Source organism: Jaculus jaculus, chromosome 19 (assembly GCF_020740685.1).
Source record: "Jaculus jaculus isolate mJacJac1 chromosome 19, mJacJac1.mat.Y.cur, whole genome shotgun sequence".
Classification (NCBI taxonomy): Eukaryota; Metazoa; Chordata; class Mammalia; order Rodentia; family Dipodidae; genus Jaculus; species Jaculus jaculus.
In genome coordinates, this window is record NC_059120.1 from 1,702,188 (window position 1) to 1,721,246 (window position 19,059).

A 19,059-nucleotide genomic window follows, 5' to 3' on the forward strand; every position below is an offset into this window, starting at 1 on the left:
AACTTTTGCTCCAACTGTTTATAGTCAGTTTACTGATTTCTGAAGTACTGAATACATGAGTTAAAAAGTAGGAAAATGAGTTTGTCTCAGAGCATGAACATGCTTATCCAGTGCTTAAAACAGTTAAAGTATAAAGCATTATGTCTTTAAGGGAAATGATAAAATATTGTCACTTAGATTTAATTTTTTAAAAATTTAAATTTCTTATATTTAACAACAAAATTCACTTTTAGATTTATAGTATTTTCACAGGATCACACAATTATGGGCTATAGTTATAGCAGAGAGTATCTCTGAGCTAAATAACAATAATATACATAATGTAAATGCTGACTTAGGAAGACCTGAGTTTGAATGTGATACCCAAGATAAATTACTTATATTGTCTGAGCTACACTGTCTTTCTATAGAATAACAGCAGCTCCTCAATGGGTTGTGAGATTTAAATAAGATGCAATTATAAATTAATGACTCATTCTATAATAATGATCATTTCTTTAATATGTAAATAGTAATCTATATTTAAATCTATAGAATTAATTATATTATTGTGTGCAGCATAAGTAATAATAAATGAAATATCTCTATAAAGTATTTATCAAGATGCCTCGAGCATTCAAAAGCTGAAGGATTGGGACTGTTACCACATGAAAATGAAGAAAAAATTCTGACAGTTGCAAAGTCATAGTTACATAGAGCATAGAGTCTAGATTGCCAAAGAACCCCAAATTTCTAAAACAACCAAATGAAATCTAATATTAAAAGCAATACCAAGTTGGGTGTGGTAATATACATTGTAATCTCAGCATTTGGGAGGCTGAACCAGGAGGATCATGAGTGCAATGCAGCCTGGGCTATACACTGAGATCTCTGCATAAACTGATAACTTTTCATAAGACTTTCACATTTTTCTCATTTTGGCTTTAAATTGACCAAAGTACAGTAGGATATTATCAGTTCTATCTTTCAGGAATAGAAGTGACCAACTAATGTCTCATAGCTAGTTGTGTAAATCTTCCCTGACTTTACACCTCCTGACTCCAAGTCCAGTGAGTTCGGCTAGAATACTGTCAAACAGAAGCAAAGAATGTATTTTGTATAAGGAACAAATCTTAAGTTTCTTGAGACCTATTGACCCAAGTCTGGGGAGCAGACCTCCCAAAACTTTGGGAATGGCAGCCCTCTTCATTTAAACGCAGAAATATGTTTCTATATTTAAATGTTTTCACAGAAATAAAATATCAAAATATATTCTAATGATGTGATCAAAATACCACTTCAGGTTGCTTATACAATAAGCAGGACAGTGGTAGTCATCTAACTGCATGGGGTGGAGACAGCAACTGTGAAAAGTAGACGTCACGACTTGGGGAAGCAGCCGAGTCAGCTAAGAAAGCATAGTTCATGTTCCTTTACTTTTGATTCCATTTTAAAGTGTAATGTTGAGGATACTAAGTTGCATAGACTCTTTCGCTTATATATGACCAGTTATTAAAAATAAAGCAGTATACTTAACTGGGGTGATAGACATAGCATCCTACAATTTATACTTTATGAAATGTAGTTTTTTGACTTTTGATTCTTTAACTTCAAATACTTCCAAACAAGTTCATCAATACAATTTAAAGGTTAGATGTAACTCAACTAAATTTCTAATATGAGTTTAAAGAACAGGCCCATGAGTGTATGCATCCCCACATACTTTATCTAGCATGGGCAGCACTGTTTTATATTTACTAAAAAGTACACTGGAAATTACATACTCTGGGATGTGTTAATATTCAACTATAACAACTTATTTTTTTATGAGGTCTAATTTTGCCTTGGGTTCTTCTAATTCTAATTCTATATAGTATTACTTTTATTTGAGAGTGTAAAGGAGATTAAATTTAAACATTTACCCTAGTTAGAAAGACTGGTTTTCATCTGCTTTCCAAATATATATTGAAAAATAATTTCAAGTTTTTAAGATGAAAAGGAATGTTTAGTCCCTGTATTTGATCAGGAAAATGAACCACAGTGAATCCTGAGAATAACCCATTGGTGGGTCAGCTAAGACAGCAGATTAGCAAAAGTGATTGTGGTCACCTCATACTCCCCAGAACACCCCCACCATCATAATTTTCTTCATGCCAATGGACTACATGAGGGTCCCTCCCTCTTACTGCTTGGTTCTGATTCATGCCTTCTTCCTCCTTCACTTCTCTCCTACTTCCTCTGCTTCCTCCCTCACACAAACACATGCCCTCCACTGACACATACTTACCACAATCACATAAGCCATTCCTTTTTAAAAAGTTGATTCTACTCAGATTCAAAAATATATGGTTGTTGGAATAATCTGGGCCAAATGAACCTGCCTCTTTTCCTCCAGTCCCTTTCCATCAGCATGAACAAATTGTATTGAGTCTTTCCCAAATATAATAAGTATACTCATGGTGAGGTATTCTTCATGAAAGAAATTCAATAGTAAGAAGCGCCCTTACTATGTTTCCTGACTAATGTCCCCAAATGAGTTCACAGGTAGAAATAAACATCTGGATAAAAAAAAGCCAAAATTTGTACATTTACCTAAAATACATTAGAAAACTGTCTATTTTTATTTCTCCTTATTGTAAGATACTAACTAACAAGATGTGACTCTACCAGGGTTATAATAAATATAAATGCATTTATAGAAGTATTAATAAGATTAAGCTATCCTACCTTTTGATATACCATGCATATTCAGCACCAACTATTGCCCATGTATAACTCTGTCTGCAAATCTTTTAGCATTCTTCTCAATACTACATTGATATCAATGCACTCTTACTATCAAAATTATTAGTCATGAATAATTAAGGTAGGAGAGGGCACAGCTGGTAGGAACTTGATTCAATTTTTCAAACATTAGCAGTCACTTAATTCACCCACTGTATTACCCAAAAGTTGTTGATATTCTAAAAGGGTGGGGGTGGGGACAGTCCCTCAAGGCCAAATGTGAGATGAGCCCATGAGTTTGCCAACACAGTGGTTCCTTGCACCTCAACACTCACTGTATCGCATTTGGCTGTCCTGCTATACAACGGAGTAGCTTGGTGAACATGTTTACTGAAGTCATTTTATGTCAAATTTCTCTTTATAAACTTCTAGGTTGAAATAAACCTAAAACGATACCCAACTCCTTATCCAGAGGATTTAAAGAATATGGTAAAATCTGTTCAAAATATGGTGGGTAAGCCAAGCCATGGAGTACGTGTTGAGAACTCAAATCCAACAGCTAACACGGAGCAAACTGTGAAAGAAAAGTTTGAACACAAGTGGCCGGTGGCCCCAAAGGAAATTACAGTGGAGGTATTTGAAGGTTCTTGGTAATTGCTGGTGTGGTTTCCACTTTGTAGACCTTTTCTAAGTGAATAGTCAGTCTTCCTTGATGAGTGTGGTGTATGCACAGTTTCCTAAAATGACAGTTACAGATGAGCGCCCCTCATGTCTTGAAATCATTACCACAGCTCCTGAAGTTTAGATATCCACACCTAGAAGGCCCAGCCTGGAATGTGTTTCAGCAGTGAGATTTTGGCTACCCCAAATTTTTATTGTATCCATTGAAAGGAAAAACTACTGGAAGATCTTTCATTCTGACTATCTAAGTAAAATTCCTATTATGGTTTAGAGCAAATGTTTTAAATGTTTTTTGTATTTGGGTTACAATCTTTGTTTAAAAACTAAAATAAACATGAATATTAACATCAGAAAGAGGAAAGGCTTATGAAATCTAGTCACAAGAAGCTCAATCTTCTTAGTAGAAATTCACTGTTATTGATTTCTATGGTCTGAAAAGAATTCAACTACATTTATGCCATCTCTACTGTCTCATCAACTCCCAACTAACTTAGTCACCATCTTTTTATCTTCATTACACACATAAGTGGTGTGAGTATGTAGAGACCATGTGACTTTTCTATAATCTATATTGACAAAACTTTTAAAAAAAAATCTCCACTTCAAATAATCAATTCATTGCATCTGAACACCAACTAACTATGTAGCACTGTGCGAAACACTATGAGAGGGAGAAATGAGTATTAAGTGTGCCTGCCCCCAGGTGTCTCAAAGCCAAGACAGCTAGGTGTATTACACATGGAGGGATCAGAAGACATGGTGTGGAAAGAATGAGTCTGGGTCTGCCTGCTCTAATTAGGGCTGAAGTGCATATTCAAGATTGGGTGTTTTGTTTTGTTTTGTTTTGTTTTGTTTTGTTTTGTTTTGTTTTGTTTTGTTTTGTTTTGTAAAGTGGAAATAGGGAGAGACTTTGAGAGAAAAGAGGTATGGTCACTGAGGAGGCTAAGGCAAAAGGATGACAACAAGTTTTTAATGCAGCCTGGGCTGCAGAGTAAGACCCTACCTTACAAAATAAAATGGAGCAAAACAAACACTGTTAACACACAGACCCACCATAAGCCTTCCTGGGCAACTAAGATACTGAAATATTCACTTGTGATAGCTTTGACTTATGAGTATCTTCATGTTTTCTCTTTTCAAAGATAAGGTATATCTATTATAGCAAAATAGTAGACATCTAATATTAAAATTGTGTAAACAGGAAAGGAAATGAGTTATAAGTAGGTACACATCAAATACACCTTGTGTAATCATAGATTAGCATCAGTGTAATCATGTGATCATGAAAATCTATGAGATGAGTGAATTTACTGAAAAAATTAAAGGTCCAGTAACTTTTTTCCTTTGGGAATGAGGATAGGTGAGAAAGTTGAAGAGTAGCTTTGGTCATGAATTTAATAATAAGCTTACAGTAAATAAAATATCTTAAAAGTCTCCCATAAGCTCTGAAAACATAATACATCCAAAATTAAATGGTGTTTCCTCCTTAAACTTGCTTCTGCTTTTGTTCCTCAGTTGAAACATCTACACGTTTTTTCTAGCTAGGTATTTGGGGAGCATCCTGATTTCATTTTTCCTCCCCCCTCTGCTTCCTTCCCTCACTTCGTTCTCCTTCCCAGCCTTATCCCTTTCACAACCCTGTGTTTTTTTCACCTGAATGCATCTCAAGTACCTCAACTCTGTCCAGCATCACTGTAAAAGCCATCAGATTCTCAGCATACCTTGCAGCCCACCCAACCTCCTAATTGCCTTGGCAATGGTCTTTCTTTTTTTTTTATTGAATAGGAACTTTGTGTGGACACATCATGTGTTAGTGCCATCATTCCTTCCTCCCTTCACCCAGTCCACTGAGGACCTCGTCAGTGAGTTTGCTAGTATTCACCTTGGGGTTGTGGGTTATGAGATGTGAGAGCAGCAGTCAGCCACTGGAGTGGGGGCAATGCCTCTGGATATTTCCTCCTACCCTATGGCTCTTAGAATCTTTCTACCCCCTCTTCTGCAAAATTCCCTGGTCCATGGCAAGTATGTTTAAAGTTGACTTTAGTGTTGAGCTCTCAGCAGCTTCTGGATTTCTGCTTTGGTGCATTTTGAGTGTCCTCAGTGTCTGTCTCCATCACCCTGGCACAGGTTTTCAGGCTCACCTTGGAAGCAACACTCCTGCTCATCTCACCAGTTCCTCTGTAGCATCACCTGGACCCCGGCTGATGTGCAAGGAATGGCTCATTCTCTGCCAGGGTCTCAACTGTCTTGTCTTGTCTTGTCTTGTCTTGATAGATTTTGGTTGTTCTCTGTTCTCACTACGTTCTGAAAAAGACCAACTGATTCTCTAATGGAAACTGAGTTAAGTATAGGCTAAAGGGAATAAGCATTGTTAATTTAGAGCAGTTTTGATGGGTGTAGACTCTCTTTTGACCAAAAATAAGTGGGAGCTTCTTATTGGAGACCATAATCTTGGTCTCCATGGGATTCTGACTCCATTCCCAGTTGCAGCTATGGGTTTCCTTCCTCTGAGCATATCTCTTAGCCAATCAGAAAGTCATTAGTCACCCAAGCCACCATAGCAATAGTCTTTCTAAAAAAGGCACAAAAATACTCATCTCTTGGCCCACCTCAAAAATACTGTGGTAGATTCTTGAGGCCTACAGAAATCCCAGGCTTCTTAATTCATTGGAATTTCCTCATTACATCGGTCTAAAATGAAAGTTCAACCTGTTAACTTCTTGTTTATTCACGTGATTCATCCTCTTCTTAGTTTCTTAACTTTTTTTAAAGAGAAAATCCACTTGTAATTTTAGTACTTTAGCTAAAAGTAAGGCTGTATGTCTTCTTTCCCTTTGAGCTAGCCTATGGCAATTGCTTCATCCTCTTAAATTAACTGCAGCCAAATTCATGGTCACATTCCATTTTTTCAGGGTCCCAATTTAATAAATATCAAGCATCATACTACTTAAGTATACTAAGTATTTATATGTTTGTGCCTATATGCCTAATTTTTGCTTTGTTTTTAGTTGCCTCTTGCTGTTATTTTTAAAAACCATTTCATTTGTTTATTTGAGAAAATTTTAATAAATATAGACTACCAAGCATCATGCTACTTAAGTATACTAAGTATTTATATTTTTGTGCCTATATGCCTATTTTTTGCTTTGTTTTCAGTTGCTTCTTCTTGTTGTTTATTTTAAAGACCATTTGTTTATTTGAGAAAGAGAAAGAGAGAATGGGCATGCCAGACAAACTCCAGATGCATGTGCCACCTTGAGCATCTGCCTTATGAGGGTACTGGGAAATCAACCCTGTGTTCTTAGGCTTCTCAGGCAAGTGCCTTAATTGCTAAGCCATCTCTTTAGTCCTTTTGTTGTTTTTTGACATAAGGTCTTGCTATTAGCCAAGGCTCACTTCAATCTCACCGCCCGCCCACTGTCTCTTCCCCCTGAGGGCTGGGATGCACATCTGCACTACCACAACTGGTGGCATGCTGTTTTCAAGTCACCCTGACTAGAATGAACAGTGAGAATTACACATTTCATATCTATTCAGTAAATATCTAAAAACAAAGGAACAAAACAAAGGATTGAGATATGCAAGACTAGAAGCAGAAAAAAAAAAAAAAAAAAAAGATGCCAGGCATGGTGACACACTCAGAGGTGGAAGCAGGAAGAGCAGGAGTTTGAGATCAAACTCAGCAATAGAGGGAGTTTGAAGCCAGGTTGGGCTACATGAGATCCTGTTTTAAAAGAAGGAAGAAAGAGCCAGGCATGGTGGCACACGCCTTTAATCCCAGCATTTGGGAAGCTGAGTTAGGAAGATCTCCATGAGTTCGAGGCCACCCTGAGACTACACAGTGAATTCCAGGTCAGCCTGGGCTAGAATGGAACCCTGCCTAAAAACAAAAGAAGAAGAAAGTGAGAGAGAGGAGGTGGGGAGAGAGAGAACAATGAAAGCAAATCTTTTAACAGCCCAGTGAGTGGAGGAGGAAATCCCATGCTGACTTCACATGGGCACACAGGCTACATTTGACAAACAGAGGCCAGTGATAGGAACCGGAAAACCCAGGTGTCATAAAAGTGTCCCTTTTCCACCCTTCCCTTTCATAATGTCCTCTGGACTCTGTGTTCACTTTCCAAACTCTTTATATGGCTAGGACAATCTCGCCCTTCAAATGTCCTCTACAGCTCACCTTAAAAGGGTCACCTGATAAGTCAGATCTTTTGGTTCTCTCTTGCATACCACCCTGCCTGTTTGTTTTAAATATTATGATGTACTGACTGAGTTCCCAGAGACAGGCACTGTTTCTATCTTTTCTGCTATATACAAGTAGGTAGATTATCTCTCTCATTGATGGCTTAGTTCGAGATTGTTCAACCTGATAATGCCAGAGCAATCGGCATTTAGTAGAAACCATACTGGACTAACAGTATATGATGTAACACTCTTTCATGATGTGGGGCATCAGCAGCTAACCACAGCTTTCATCCAGCCATAGGATCATGATACACACAGCTGACCCTATGTGATATGATGCCCTAAGATGCTTAATGGGTAAGCAATATAAACACATTTGGACCTAATGATATTTTCAATTAGTGCTGGGTTTATTGGATATAACATCACCTCAAGCTGGGTTCTCCAAGAGTTCAACACAGAGAAGACACACGATAAACATTTGCTGAAAAAAGTGATTGGTTAGGTCGATTATTATAAGTCTCATAATGGGTCTGTGTCTCCACCCAGTTAAAGTTCAATGAAGTCCAGGGCAATTTTCTGTGTTTCTGTTAAATTGATGATATGATTGTTGGTACCTTGTCTATCCACACCACCACCTGCATGTTGGAGAAAATCAGCATATGAATGCCCTTAGTGCCTTAGTAAAGTTCTAGGCTGAAATTGATACTTAACCCATCCAGTTAAGTAGCTAGCCACAACTTAATCAAAGCACACTACTGAGAGGTCATTGGAAAAATAATACACAGCAACTGGGAAGAAAATGTTTTATTTTTAAATAGTCAAAATATTATTGAGATGCATGTTACTCCCTTCTCAGAGCATAGTAGTTGCCACCACCCTAAGCTGCTTCACCCTGGTTTTCCAGTAACTAGCTATACTTGATCATAGCAGCCACCCAGAGCCCTGCATCATGAGGCTGGCATCAAAAGGAATGTGCATTCTGATATTGAAACAAGGTTATCAAGGGCTAGCCACTCACACACCATCTGCTTCACCTCAAATACTGCCTTGCTGCCTTGGGATATTTCCTATAACTCTTGACATCCCTGTTTATTAGTGATGGCACCTATGGATGCTGCAAAAATACAGTTTGGGAGCCAAAGGGAAGAGCTTTTAAGTTAGGAGACATGAACTGAAATCTTAGCTCTAACTTGTTATCAGCTGTAGCAAGCAAAGTCACTAAAAACTTTCTGAGACTACTTTTTTACTTCTCAAAATATAGAGCTTTGTGGCCATGAAACCAGATGAAACAAGCTTAGTCCTCGACCCAGAGGAAGACTATAGTAAATTATAATTCCAGAAAATTCCTCAAGCAAAAGAAATGCCAATTCCTTCCCCACTCTCTTTAATTCTCTTTAGACCTGCTGACTGAGTGCGCCACATACAAAAATCCTCTGACCCTTCTTAGTGAGGAGACAGCTGTGTTTCCCCACTGTAGCAAAGCCATATCTTCCTCCCAGTAAAGTAAAGGAGTCAACTAACTTGAAACTTTACTTATATCACATTTATTATTACTAGTCCTGGACTCAAAAGCTCAGAAATAAGCTTGGGTACCTGTTTTAGGATCGTGAGTTTAAGATTAAATAAAAGAAGGGCAATAGAATAAGAAAGGAAATTTTACCTCTTCTTTCTTCTCTTTTATCCCCTCAGCAGGTGGAAATGTGGTTGAAGGAACCTAAAATGGGATCTAATTCCCCACTAAACCTACTTTTGTACCAAAACCTTCTACCATCTTTAAGCAGTCTCAATTTTTTTTCCAATTTTCCAACAGAAACTTGCCCACTGTAGAAGAATTTCAATATTAAATCCATTTATTAATTTCCTCTTTTGGATGATTAACTTTGTTCTCTACAGCTCACTTGAAAGTGTGATTTTTTTTTAGAACAGATGTGCTGGACATGGTGTCTTGCAAAAGACCATCAAGTTGGAAAGATCCCAGTTCAAATTCTGGCTCTATTGCTTGTGATGTCTATTTTGGAATTATGACTTTATCTCTTGGTACATTCATTTCCTTCTCTGTAAAACAAAAATAGTGAAAAATAATATTTTTTAAAATACTTTAATTTTTTTGTTCATTTTAATTTATTTATTTGAGAGTGACAGAGAGAAAAAGAGGCAGATAGAGAGAATGGTGGCTTCCAGCCACTACAAACGAACTCCAGACGCGTGCACCCCCAAAATAATATTTTTAAATAATAAACAATGATAAAAATTACCTTTTGGATCATTAACAGATAGTATAAAGTTTTCAAGCCATTAGTAGAATAGCATCCCTGTAATCTTGCTTTCCAACAGATGACCACCATCATCATCACTTAGCTCATAAAGATCAGTGCCCACCTAGATCAGGGCAGTGTTGGGCTCCAGGAAAGCCACAGAGCTATAGAAGGGTGAGGAAAGCTCATGACCAGCCATCATCTTAATCCTCTTCCACTCACTTCACTGCATTCACAGCAGGGTCAGAAACTTGTTCTTGAATTGGACCACAGTACCTGCAGAGTTCTGGTTACAGTTTTGAAATGTGGCCTTGTTGAAACTGGATGACCTGAGTTCTGGATGTATAGGACATCAGGTGAAAGAAAGTGAGAGCTTTCATAATGTAACATTTTATGCTTGTGTGACTATGTGTTGGTTTGTATCTCTGCTTTATTTTTGTTTTTGCTTTTCATATACTAAATATTATACTTGTATTTGGTGCCATGAAAATATTTTCTTTCTAAATTGTTTCACACAAGTTACCTTTAGATTCAAAGACTAGTCAAAAAAATGAGCATTAATTATTATCTAATACCTCCATTTTCCTGGTGAATTGGAAAAGGTTCAGAGAAGTATATTAGCATGCCCCAGATCAGCTGGTTCCTGATAAAGCAGGATTGTGACAGAATTATAGTACTGCAGGAATGAAGTCTTTTTCATAAGTCAACATGTTTTATGCCTTTCATGGTACTGTTCCTTAAATTTATATCTTCTTATAACTTCCCCAGCATATAAAAGCCTTTATTCTCTTTCATATCACCTTAAGGTTTTACCATAAACTTCTTATGATGAACTATGAAAATACAGATTCCTCTCTTCAGCCCCATGGTTTTCATTAACCCCATTCTCTTCCTGATCCCTCTTCAAATCAGACTCTGTTTTAGGCCTCCAAAGCTCTCTTGCCGGAGGCAATGCACCACAGGGAGATAATACTGGACTGGTTCCTGGAAGAGCCATGCTTCAATGCTGAGTCTTTGTGAAGCTGGGCCTCAGCCAGGTACCACAACCTGCCTCTGGAACAGAACATACAACCTTTGGGCTTCTTTAGGCCATATTAAATGGAAAATTGTCTTGGGTCACACAATAAGGACATTGAAAGGACTGAGCTAAGTGACCTTTTAGTCTCAATAAGTATCAAATGTATGCTGGTTTTTCAGAGGCAAATAGTCCCATAAAAATTTAACCTCCCCAAAATTTCAAAAGGTAGAATTTCAGCCTAGAGCCAAAGAATAAATTTCTCCTTCTCCAGTACTCACCACCAGAACACAGATTTGTGGATTTCCTTGGAGATATATAAAACTTATACAAAGACCTTCTGTATGTTCATTACATCAACAAATACTAATTAGGCAGGTCTTTTTAATTTTCTGATATTTTTGTCTTATCATTTCTCTGATTTAACAAAATGCTTTTCCATGTAAATTTAATATTCCAAATGAATAAGATACTGACAAAAGAAACAAAAGTTCATCTTTGAACTCAAACAAACACAAAGATTTTAAAAGTCGTAAAGATAACTGGTGTGCATGAGCTTGCATTATGACTTAGGGGCAGACAGGACATTTCTGAATCTAGAAGAAAGAACTTAGATTTTGCCTCTCTTATTTTTCTCCTAATTGGAAATAGTGATCTGGATTCTAAGTTTAAAGCTTATGACTTATACATGTTCATCATAAAGCTGTATTCTAACACCAGCATCACTCATTACACTCAGTATCTGATATATAATGAAGATTTAAGCAGGCCAAATTGGCTGAGGGAAACCTAGAAAGTATGACAGTACCTGAAGAGCCACAGGGTTGGGGAGAGAAGCAAAGGTACATGTGTCCCAGGACCAAGGGTCGGCTAACGTGACCAGGGATGAAAACAAGATTTAGCCAGTCAGTGATGTCTTCCTCTCAGAATTTTCTGGGGTTTGGTCTTTAGAAGGCATACATGTGCATATGGCATATCCAATCATGAGCCACACTCCCATAAGGGCTGAACATAATTCTGTGTTGCATTAAACTCAGACCTAGTTCATCTACTCAACTGGATTGTGAACTTCTAGAAAGCCACATTTTGTCTTTCTCAGGAGCCTCCACAGTCCTTTGCACAGTGCCAGACATATAAACAGCATTCAGAAATATGTCCAATGAACAAATGGACTCCCATAGATTAGAAAAAATTAAGGTTCCACTCAGAGGTACATATGGTTCCTTCTTCCAATATCCCATGGTGAATTAAATCCAAAATCCTATCTTTGAGCCAAATTAAGATATTGCCATCATGTTAACCATTGTTTAAATGTTTACTTTCCTTGTCCTGTATTATTATATCTCTCAGGATTCCTTTGTTCATCCCGCTAATGAAGTGAGGATTGGGGAACTTCACCCTTCATTAGCGGAGACCCCTCTGTACCCACCCAAGCTTGTTCTGCTAGGGAAGGACAAAAAAGGTAACACTGCAACAAAGCTGACTGGGAACTAAGCATGTGCATGATGAGTTTCAGTTATCAATCACTGTGTGCCATAGTCTCTGAAAGTAGTCCACAGACATGTATCCGCACAAAATGTTTTTCATACTTCTGTTTGTAACTGTCAGTGTGCCTAGCATTATAACATGTTTCCCCTTTAAATTTCAGAATCAACTGATGAGTCTGAAGTTGACAAAACTCACTGTCTGAATAACAGTGTCTCCTCAGGCACTTACTCAGACTACTCACCTTCCCAGGCTTCCTCAGGATCCTCCAACACACGAGTTAAAGTGGGGTCCTTGCAGACCACAGCTAAAGATGCAGTTCACAATTCTCTGTGGGGTAACAGGTGTGTTTGGAATTCACACTCGTGTGCTCCCAATGCTTATTTTCAGCAACTTTTAACCAAAAGAATTTTTCTTGATTGTGGATTGTATTTGGCACACACATGGCACAGAAGACAGAAGGGGCAGGTAATTCAGCACAATGTGAGGTTCACCAGGGACATGCAGGAGTGGTCCCAGACGTCCTCCAGTGTGCAGACATTGCTGAAGTGAAGGTGGTAGGACACTACTGAGATGACATGATAGGAACAAGAAAAGTGAGTGGGCTGGGGAGATGCCCAGTGGTTACAGGCACTTGCTTACAAAGCCTGCTAGCCTAGGTTCAGTTTCCCAGTATCTGCATAAAGCCATACACACAACGTGACACATGTGTCTGTAAGTTGTTTGCAGTAGCAAGAGGCCTTGGCATGCCTATTCTCCTCTCTCTCTCTCTCTCTCCCTCTCTGTCTCTCCCTCCCTCTCTCTCTCTCTCTCTCCCTCTCTTTCTCCCCCACAAAATAACATTAGGGCAGGGTGAAGAAGTGTGCTCTTGTGAGTGGCAGTCATGAAAGAATACCTCCTCACACCCAAGTCAGGTGGGGCTGAGTGACAGAACCAGCAGAGGACAGCGGCCTGCTCTGCTTGTTCACTGTCTGACGAGCACCTCTTCATGAGTTCATGGTTCTCCTTCCTCTTGTGTTCACAGGATGGCACCACCTTTCCCACAGCCTCTGGATGCAAAGCCATTACTCAGTCAGAGGGAAGCTGTGCCCCAGGGGAGTATCCCCCAGCGCCCAGACCGGCTGCCCATAGGTGATGCTTTCTCCGACAGTTGGGCCGACGGCTCCCATTATGACAACACAGGCTTTGTTGCTGAGGAAACCACAGTAGAGAATGCCAACAATAATCCTCTCTTAAGCTCCAAGTCTCGAAGCATGCCTTCTCATGGCCGCAGGCCTCTGATCAGGCAAGAGAGGATTGTGGGGGTCCCACTGGAGCTTGAGCAGTCCACGCACAGACACACGCCAGAAACAGACGTGCCTCCTTCCAACCCTTGGCAGAATTGGACCAGAACCCCTAGTCCATTTGAAGACAGGACCGCTTTTCCCTCCAAACTAGAGTCCACCCCCACTACCAGCCCCTTGCCTGAAAGGAAAGACGACATGAAAGAGCCTGCTGAGGCCGCGGGCCCCTTTTCTCCAGGAGTTCCTTGGGAGTACCATGACTCCGCGTCTAGCAGGAGTCTTGGCAATGTCTTCTCCCAAATCCACTGCCGCCCAGACTCGTCTAAAGGTGTGGTTGCCGTCAGCAAGAGCACGGAAAGGCTCTCCCCACTCATGAGAGATATAAAGTCCAACAAGTTCAAGAAATCCCAGAGCATCGATGAGATTGACATCGGCGCCTACAAGGTCTACAACATCCCCCTGGAGAACTACGCCGCTGGGGGCGGCCACGTGGGAAGCCACGAGCGGCCCGACAGGTTTCTGGGCGCCGAGCACGGCGTGCCCAGCATGTCTCGCAGCCAGTCGGTGCCCATGCTGGACGACGAGATGCTCGCCTACGGCAGTAGCAAGGGGCCCCCGCCGCAGAAAGCGTCCGTGACGAAGAAGGTGTACCAGTTCGATCAGAGCTTCAATCCGCAGGGCGCAGTGGAGCTAAAGGCTGAGAAAAGAATCCCGCCCCCTTTTGCACACAATGCTGAGTACGTGCAACCGCCCAGCAAGAACCTGGCCAAGGACCTGGTGAGCCCACGAGCCTACAGAGGGTACCCCCCCATGGAGCAGATGTTCTCCTTCTCGCAGCCCTCTGTGAACGACGATGTTCTGGTCAACGCCCAGTTTGCCAGCCAGGGGCCCAGGGCAGGCTTCCTGAGAAGGGCCGACTCGCTGGCCAGCTCCACCGAGATGGCCATGTTCCGAAGGGTCAGCGAGCCCCACGAGCTGCCCCCCGGGGACAGGTATGGCCGAGCGGCCTATAGGGGAGGGCTGGACGGCCAGAGCGGTGTGGCAGGGCCTGAAGCCCAGTTCCTCAAGAGGAATGGCAGGTACGAAGACCAGCACCCTTCATACCAAGACGTGAAAGCTCAGGCGGGAAGTTTCCCCGTTAAAAACCTGACCCAGAGGAGGCCTCTGTCGGCCAGAAGCTACAGTACAGAGAGTTATGGGGCCTCCCAAGCCAGGCCAGTCTCAGCTAGGCCTACTATGGCAGCCCTCCTGGAAAAAATACCGTCTGACTATAACTTGGGTAACTATGGTGACAAGCCATCAGATAACAGTGATATAAAGACAAGGCCCACCCCTGTGAAGGGAGAGGAGAGCTGTGGGAAAATGCCTGCAGACTGGAGACAGCAGCTGCTTAGACATATAGAAGCTAGAAGGTTAGACAGGGTATGTCTGGTGTTTCTCTGTAAGAATACCCCCTGCCCTGGGTTTTCCTTGCTTGGCCTCCCTGAGCACATGTACATGGATGTTAGCTCATCCACATTCGTTCTCTCTTTACTTCATGGGGAAGTGGGTGACAATAGTTTATCATGGATATTGCTTACTACCATCTGAGAAGTCTTAACAGGAAAGTGAATTATTTATCAAGCTGAGCCTAAATATTGTTAGAGTAAATTTGCCTCAATTCCATGGGATGGTGCTTCATTGGCTTTCTAGCCATTGAGGCAAAGCAGACGTCTCTCCCAGGTGACAAAACTGCTCTCTAGTGACCCAGGGGTGTCCTTTTGTTGAATCTGTAAGAAGTGAGCATGACACTCTTTTCTGAACAGACTCACTTGTATTGAACTCAGGTTTAGTTTATTTATAACATGTGTACGTGCCTATAGCTACAGGATTCCTGAAGTCATTTCCTGAGGGGCAATAATCTTCCCAGCATGAAACATAAAAAGAAAATAAGCAAGAGATTAAATACCCTCCTACACATGACTTTATTTGATAAAAACCCTGTCATTTAGAACATTGGCTTTAATGCAGAAGGAAATGTTAACCTTCAAGTCAGGCTACACTCCACACAAACATTGTGCTTTGACAAAGATGATAAATGAGTAAATCAGTGTTTTGTAGCTTCTGTTAGAAACTGAGTCACAGTAGTGTGAAAGGCACATTGGTTGGAGAGTATAAAGTACAAACCATCAAAGTATTTTCTGTTGCCTGTCCAAATCTCTCTAGGAGAAATGTGCCGTTTCATTTTCTAGAATTATTATGTTTGCCACTGTCATCCACTGAACCTCGTGGCTGTGGAGCCAAGCCCTCTAAGTGTGCTCTGTGTTTACATCAGCACTTTTAGGATACTTTTGGTCTCATTTTTGATGTTTGGATTCTCTGAGTAAATATGGGGGTTAAGTAATAACATGCTATCAGAATGTTTCATTTGATCATTTTATTATTTTATTTGGTGTCCTGCTAATAGCCCAGGTCACTGTGTTTACTATGTGTTTCTTTAATATTGAATTTTGTATTTTCAGGTTTAACTTTTAAAAGTAATTATGTGTAGGTCATGTCTACATGACAAGAGAACAGTTTCCTTAGGGAAAAGTAAACTAACATATATGGGTGTGGGTGTCAGTTTCTCAGTATGGAAATTGGTTTTGCCTTGCAAACTATTTCATCAGAATGTCTGTTTCAAATAGGTGTGCCTCATCAAAGCCTCATGACTGGCTGTCAGTGGGAGACACCTGGGTCGGTTGTCACCATGCCTTACCTCAAGTTATACCTCCATGTAGACAGATAACTTGGAGGGCGAAAATATTTGGGGCCAAATAATACCATACAGTTTGGGAACTCTGGCCTCGTGTAGACACAACTATACATGACAGGGTAAGATGAACTAGTCAAGAAAGGTTATAAGAAGCTTCTTGGAGCAAATGGTCATTGAGTAGTAATTTGAGGCAACAGAAGTGAGTGGAAACCAGCATGAAAATGAATGAGTACTGTAGGTCCATGTTCCCCTCCCCTGTGAAACAAGCTCCTGAGCAGTGGGTAACTGTCCCAAATGGAGCAGGGCCATGAGAGGAAGAGTGGAGGGATGGGAGCAGGTTTGGTAACTAAGCCTGGAAGCCCTGCCTGGTAGGGATGGCTAACAGTGAACTGTGTGTTTCTTACTGCAACTGCTCTGTTTTTAGTTGTTCTCTACATATGCCATCTCTTGCTTATATTGCTTGGCTCTGTCATTAGTTCTTCAGAGAAAATTAGTGCATTCAGTAGTATCTCATTTAATTCTAAGAAATTAAGTTACCTTAAACATGGCTTCAAGCCACCAGTTCCTGGAAGTTTTCCTTGGGTTTACTCTAAGAAATATTCCTTTCCCTTTGTTCACTTGGGTTACTGAGAAATTCTGGGTGTATCTTGCTTAAAACCTTCCAGCTACTCACCTCAATGGATTCATGGTACTGAAGCACAAGGCTATGATGTCAAACTAGTTTTGACATAACTATGCTATTAACATACCACTCATTTGGATTGTAGAAGAAATGTGAGGGACTGCATCCTACTGAAACTTATTTGAACCATTTCAACCCTGAAAATCGAATCACTAAACCAGCAGCTACAAGATTTCATATAAAAAATAACAGCCTAGAGAGGATGGTCATGGGATAAACATCACAGGCCATCATTGTGCTGGCAAAAGATCTCCATGTTGGCCTGGGAGGGGCAGCTCCAAGTACTATTCTAGACAGGTGCTGTTTTCTGCCTTATTTTAATTATAAATGTTTCCACAACAGAGCCCCACTGGAGCAGAAAATTTTAAGTATGACTGGTTGTCTAAGGTTGGCGTTCTTCTCTAGTTGCTGAAGGAGCACTAGACAGTGTGAACTAACCCTACAGAGTCACCCAGATTCCAAATGGGATGTTTAGAGTCTTTGGTGACAATGTTTTCATCTCCATGTGAAGCTGTCATGAATTTCTAACAAGTACATATAATCTGTAGACAAGCACAGCTATGAGAAGTATAATGGTTTTCAGTACAACTCAACAAAATCTGATGACAGAACCCATTATATCACAAACAGTGCTTGGGACAGAATAGTTTCCTGCTGTTGATGTTCAGTAATATTCAGTTTAAAAGTCCACGATGCTCACTCCCATCTAGCTTTTCCCAAAATAAGATAATCAGTTAACAAAGCAAACACTGCCAATGGAAGGTCTGATGATGGCAGAATATCTAAAAACAATCTTAGTTTTTCAGGGAAGCTCTATAGACTCATCTGGTGAAGAGTTGCCACAGATAAATATATCCAGAATGATGTGCAGATATTTATTTAGGCTTACTAGATAAATAACATTAGCAATTCACAAGTTATATTTGGTTTAAAATGTAATTAAAAAATAAATTATTCAGATTTATATGCAAGTTATCTTATTGTTATAATTAACTAGTAAGTTTGATCAAACCAATTATCAAATTGAATTATTTTTGACCAGTTGTTTTACTGAGTTGCTATAATTCTGCCTATACACTCAGCAAAAAGAAGAATCATTTTGATCTTAAACTTAGGACATATTGCTTAAGGCAGAATTAGGAGTTTATGTTTGTCTTTTGTCTATGATGATTTCACAAGACAAAGTGATAAGATCTGTAGCAGATAAAGTTGGAAGGCTCAGTGTCTGAATTTACAAAGTTAATAGACTACCACAGATGAACAACACATGCCCAAAGCCACTGCCATCATGAGAGATGAAGTGGGCTTTATGCCTTTGAGTTAACAGCAAGGATAACATAGAACGTACCTTCTTAGCTCTGTGTCCTTTCTGTAGTTTTGGATGGTACTCATGTGCATAACTAACACTGTTGACTGTATGCTTTTGTCTGACCAAGTGCATGTTTAAAGAAGTTACTGTTTGCCCGCTTAAAGTTAAGTGTTATAAATTTGAACATATTCATGTAATAATGCGTTTGTTGAGCATGTGTTTACATCCTGTCACATGGTTATTTCCCTACTCAGAATGCTGCTTACAAACACAATACAGTTAACCTTGGCATGCTGCCCTATGGAGGTATTTCAGCAATGCATGCAGGCAGAAGCATGACTTTAAACTTGCAGACTAAGTCTAAATTTGACCATCAAGAACTACCTCTTCAGAAAGTAAGTATGGACTGCCTTACATCTGTCAGCATACCAAAGCCAGTTAATGTCGTTTGTCCACACTGTATTTAGGCTGTACATGGACCCCTGCTTCTCAGACTCCCAGGAGTCCCGAGAGCACTGGGGCGGACAATGTAGAGCCTGAATTCTTAGCTGCTCATTGTTCATTTGTAGCCAGATTGATTTCTGAGGTCCTGCTTTTCTGGATCAAGCTTTGCTTTTTGGATTGAGCAGGCACATGGCCTTTTGAGTTGCTTTAAGGTTCATATTTCTTCTTATTTATTTTCCTTTATTTGTCTTTAGTTTTCCTTATTTTGTGTTTACATATTTAT

General features: G+C 40.1%; 1 protein-coding gene across 15 annotated transcripts in view; it reads left to right on the plus strand.

The window, feature by feature from the left end:
• Window positions 1-19,059, plus strand: part of Lrrc7 (leucine rich repeat containing 7) — a 468,470-nt gene that overhangs the window by 362,266 nt on the left and 87,145 nt on the right. For 8 of the 15 annotated variants that reach the window (XM_045138025.1, XM_045138023.1, XM_045138030.1 and 5 more), the window contains 5 exons: window positions 3,136-3,336; window positions 12,190-12,301; window positions 12,488-12,668; window positions 13,349-15,029; window positions 18,587-18,727. In XM_045138025.1, coding sequence (XP_044993960.1) covers window positions 3,136-3,336; window positions 12,190-12,301; window positions 12,488-12,668; window positions 13,349-15,029; window positions 18,587-18,727 — 2,316 coding nt within the window. The remainder of the gene's footprint in view (window positions 1-3,135; window positions 3,337-12,189; window positions 12,302-12,487; window positions 12,669-13,348; window positions 15,030-18,586; window positions 18,728-19,059) is intronic. The other 7 variants (XM_045138031.1, XM_004671375.3, XM_045138027.1 and 4 more) reach the window with 2 other exon arrangements.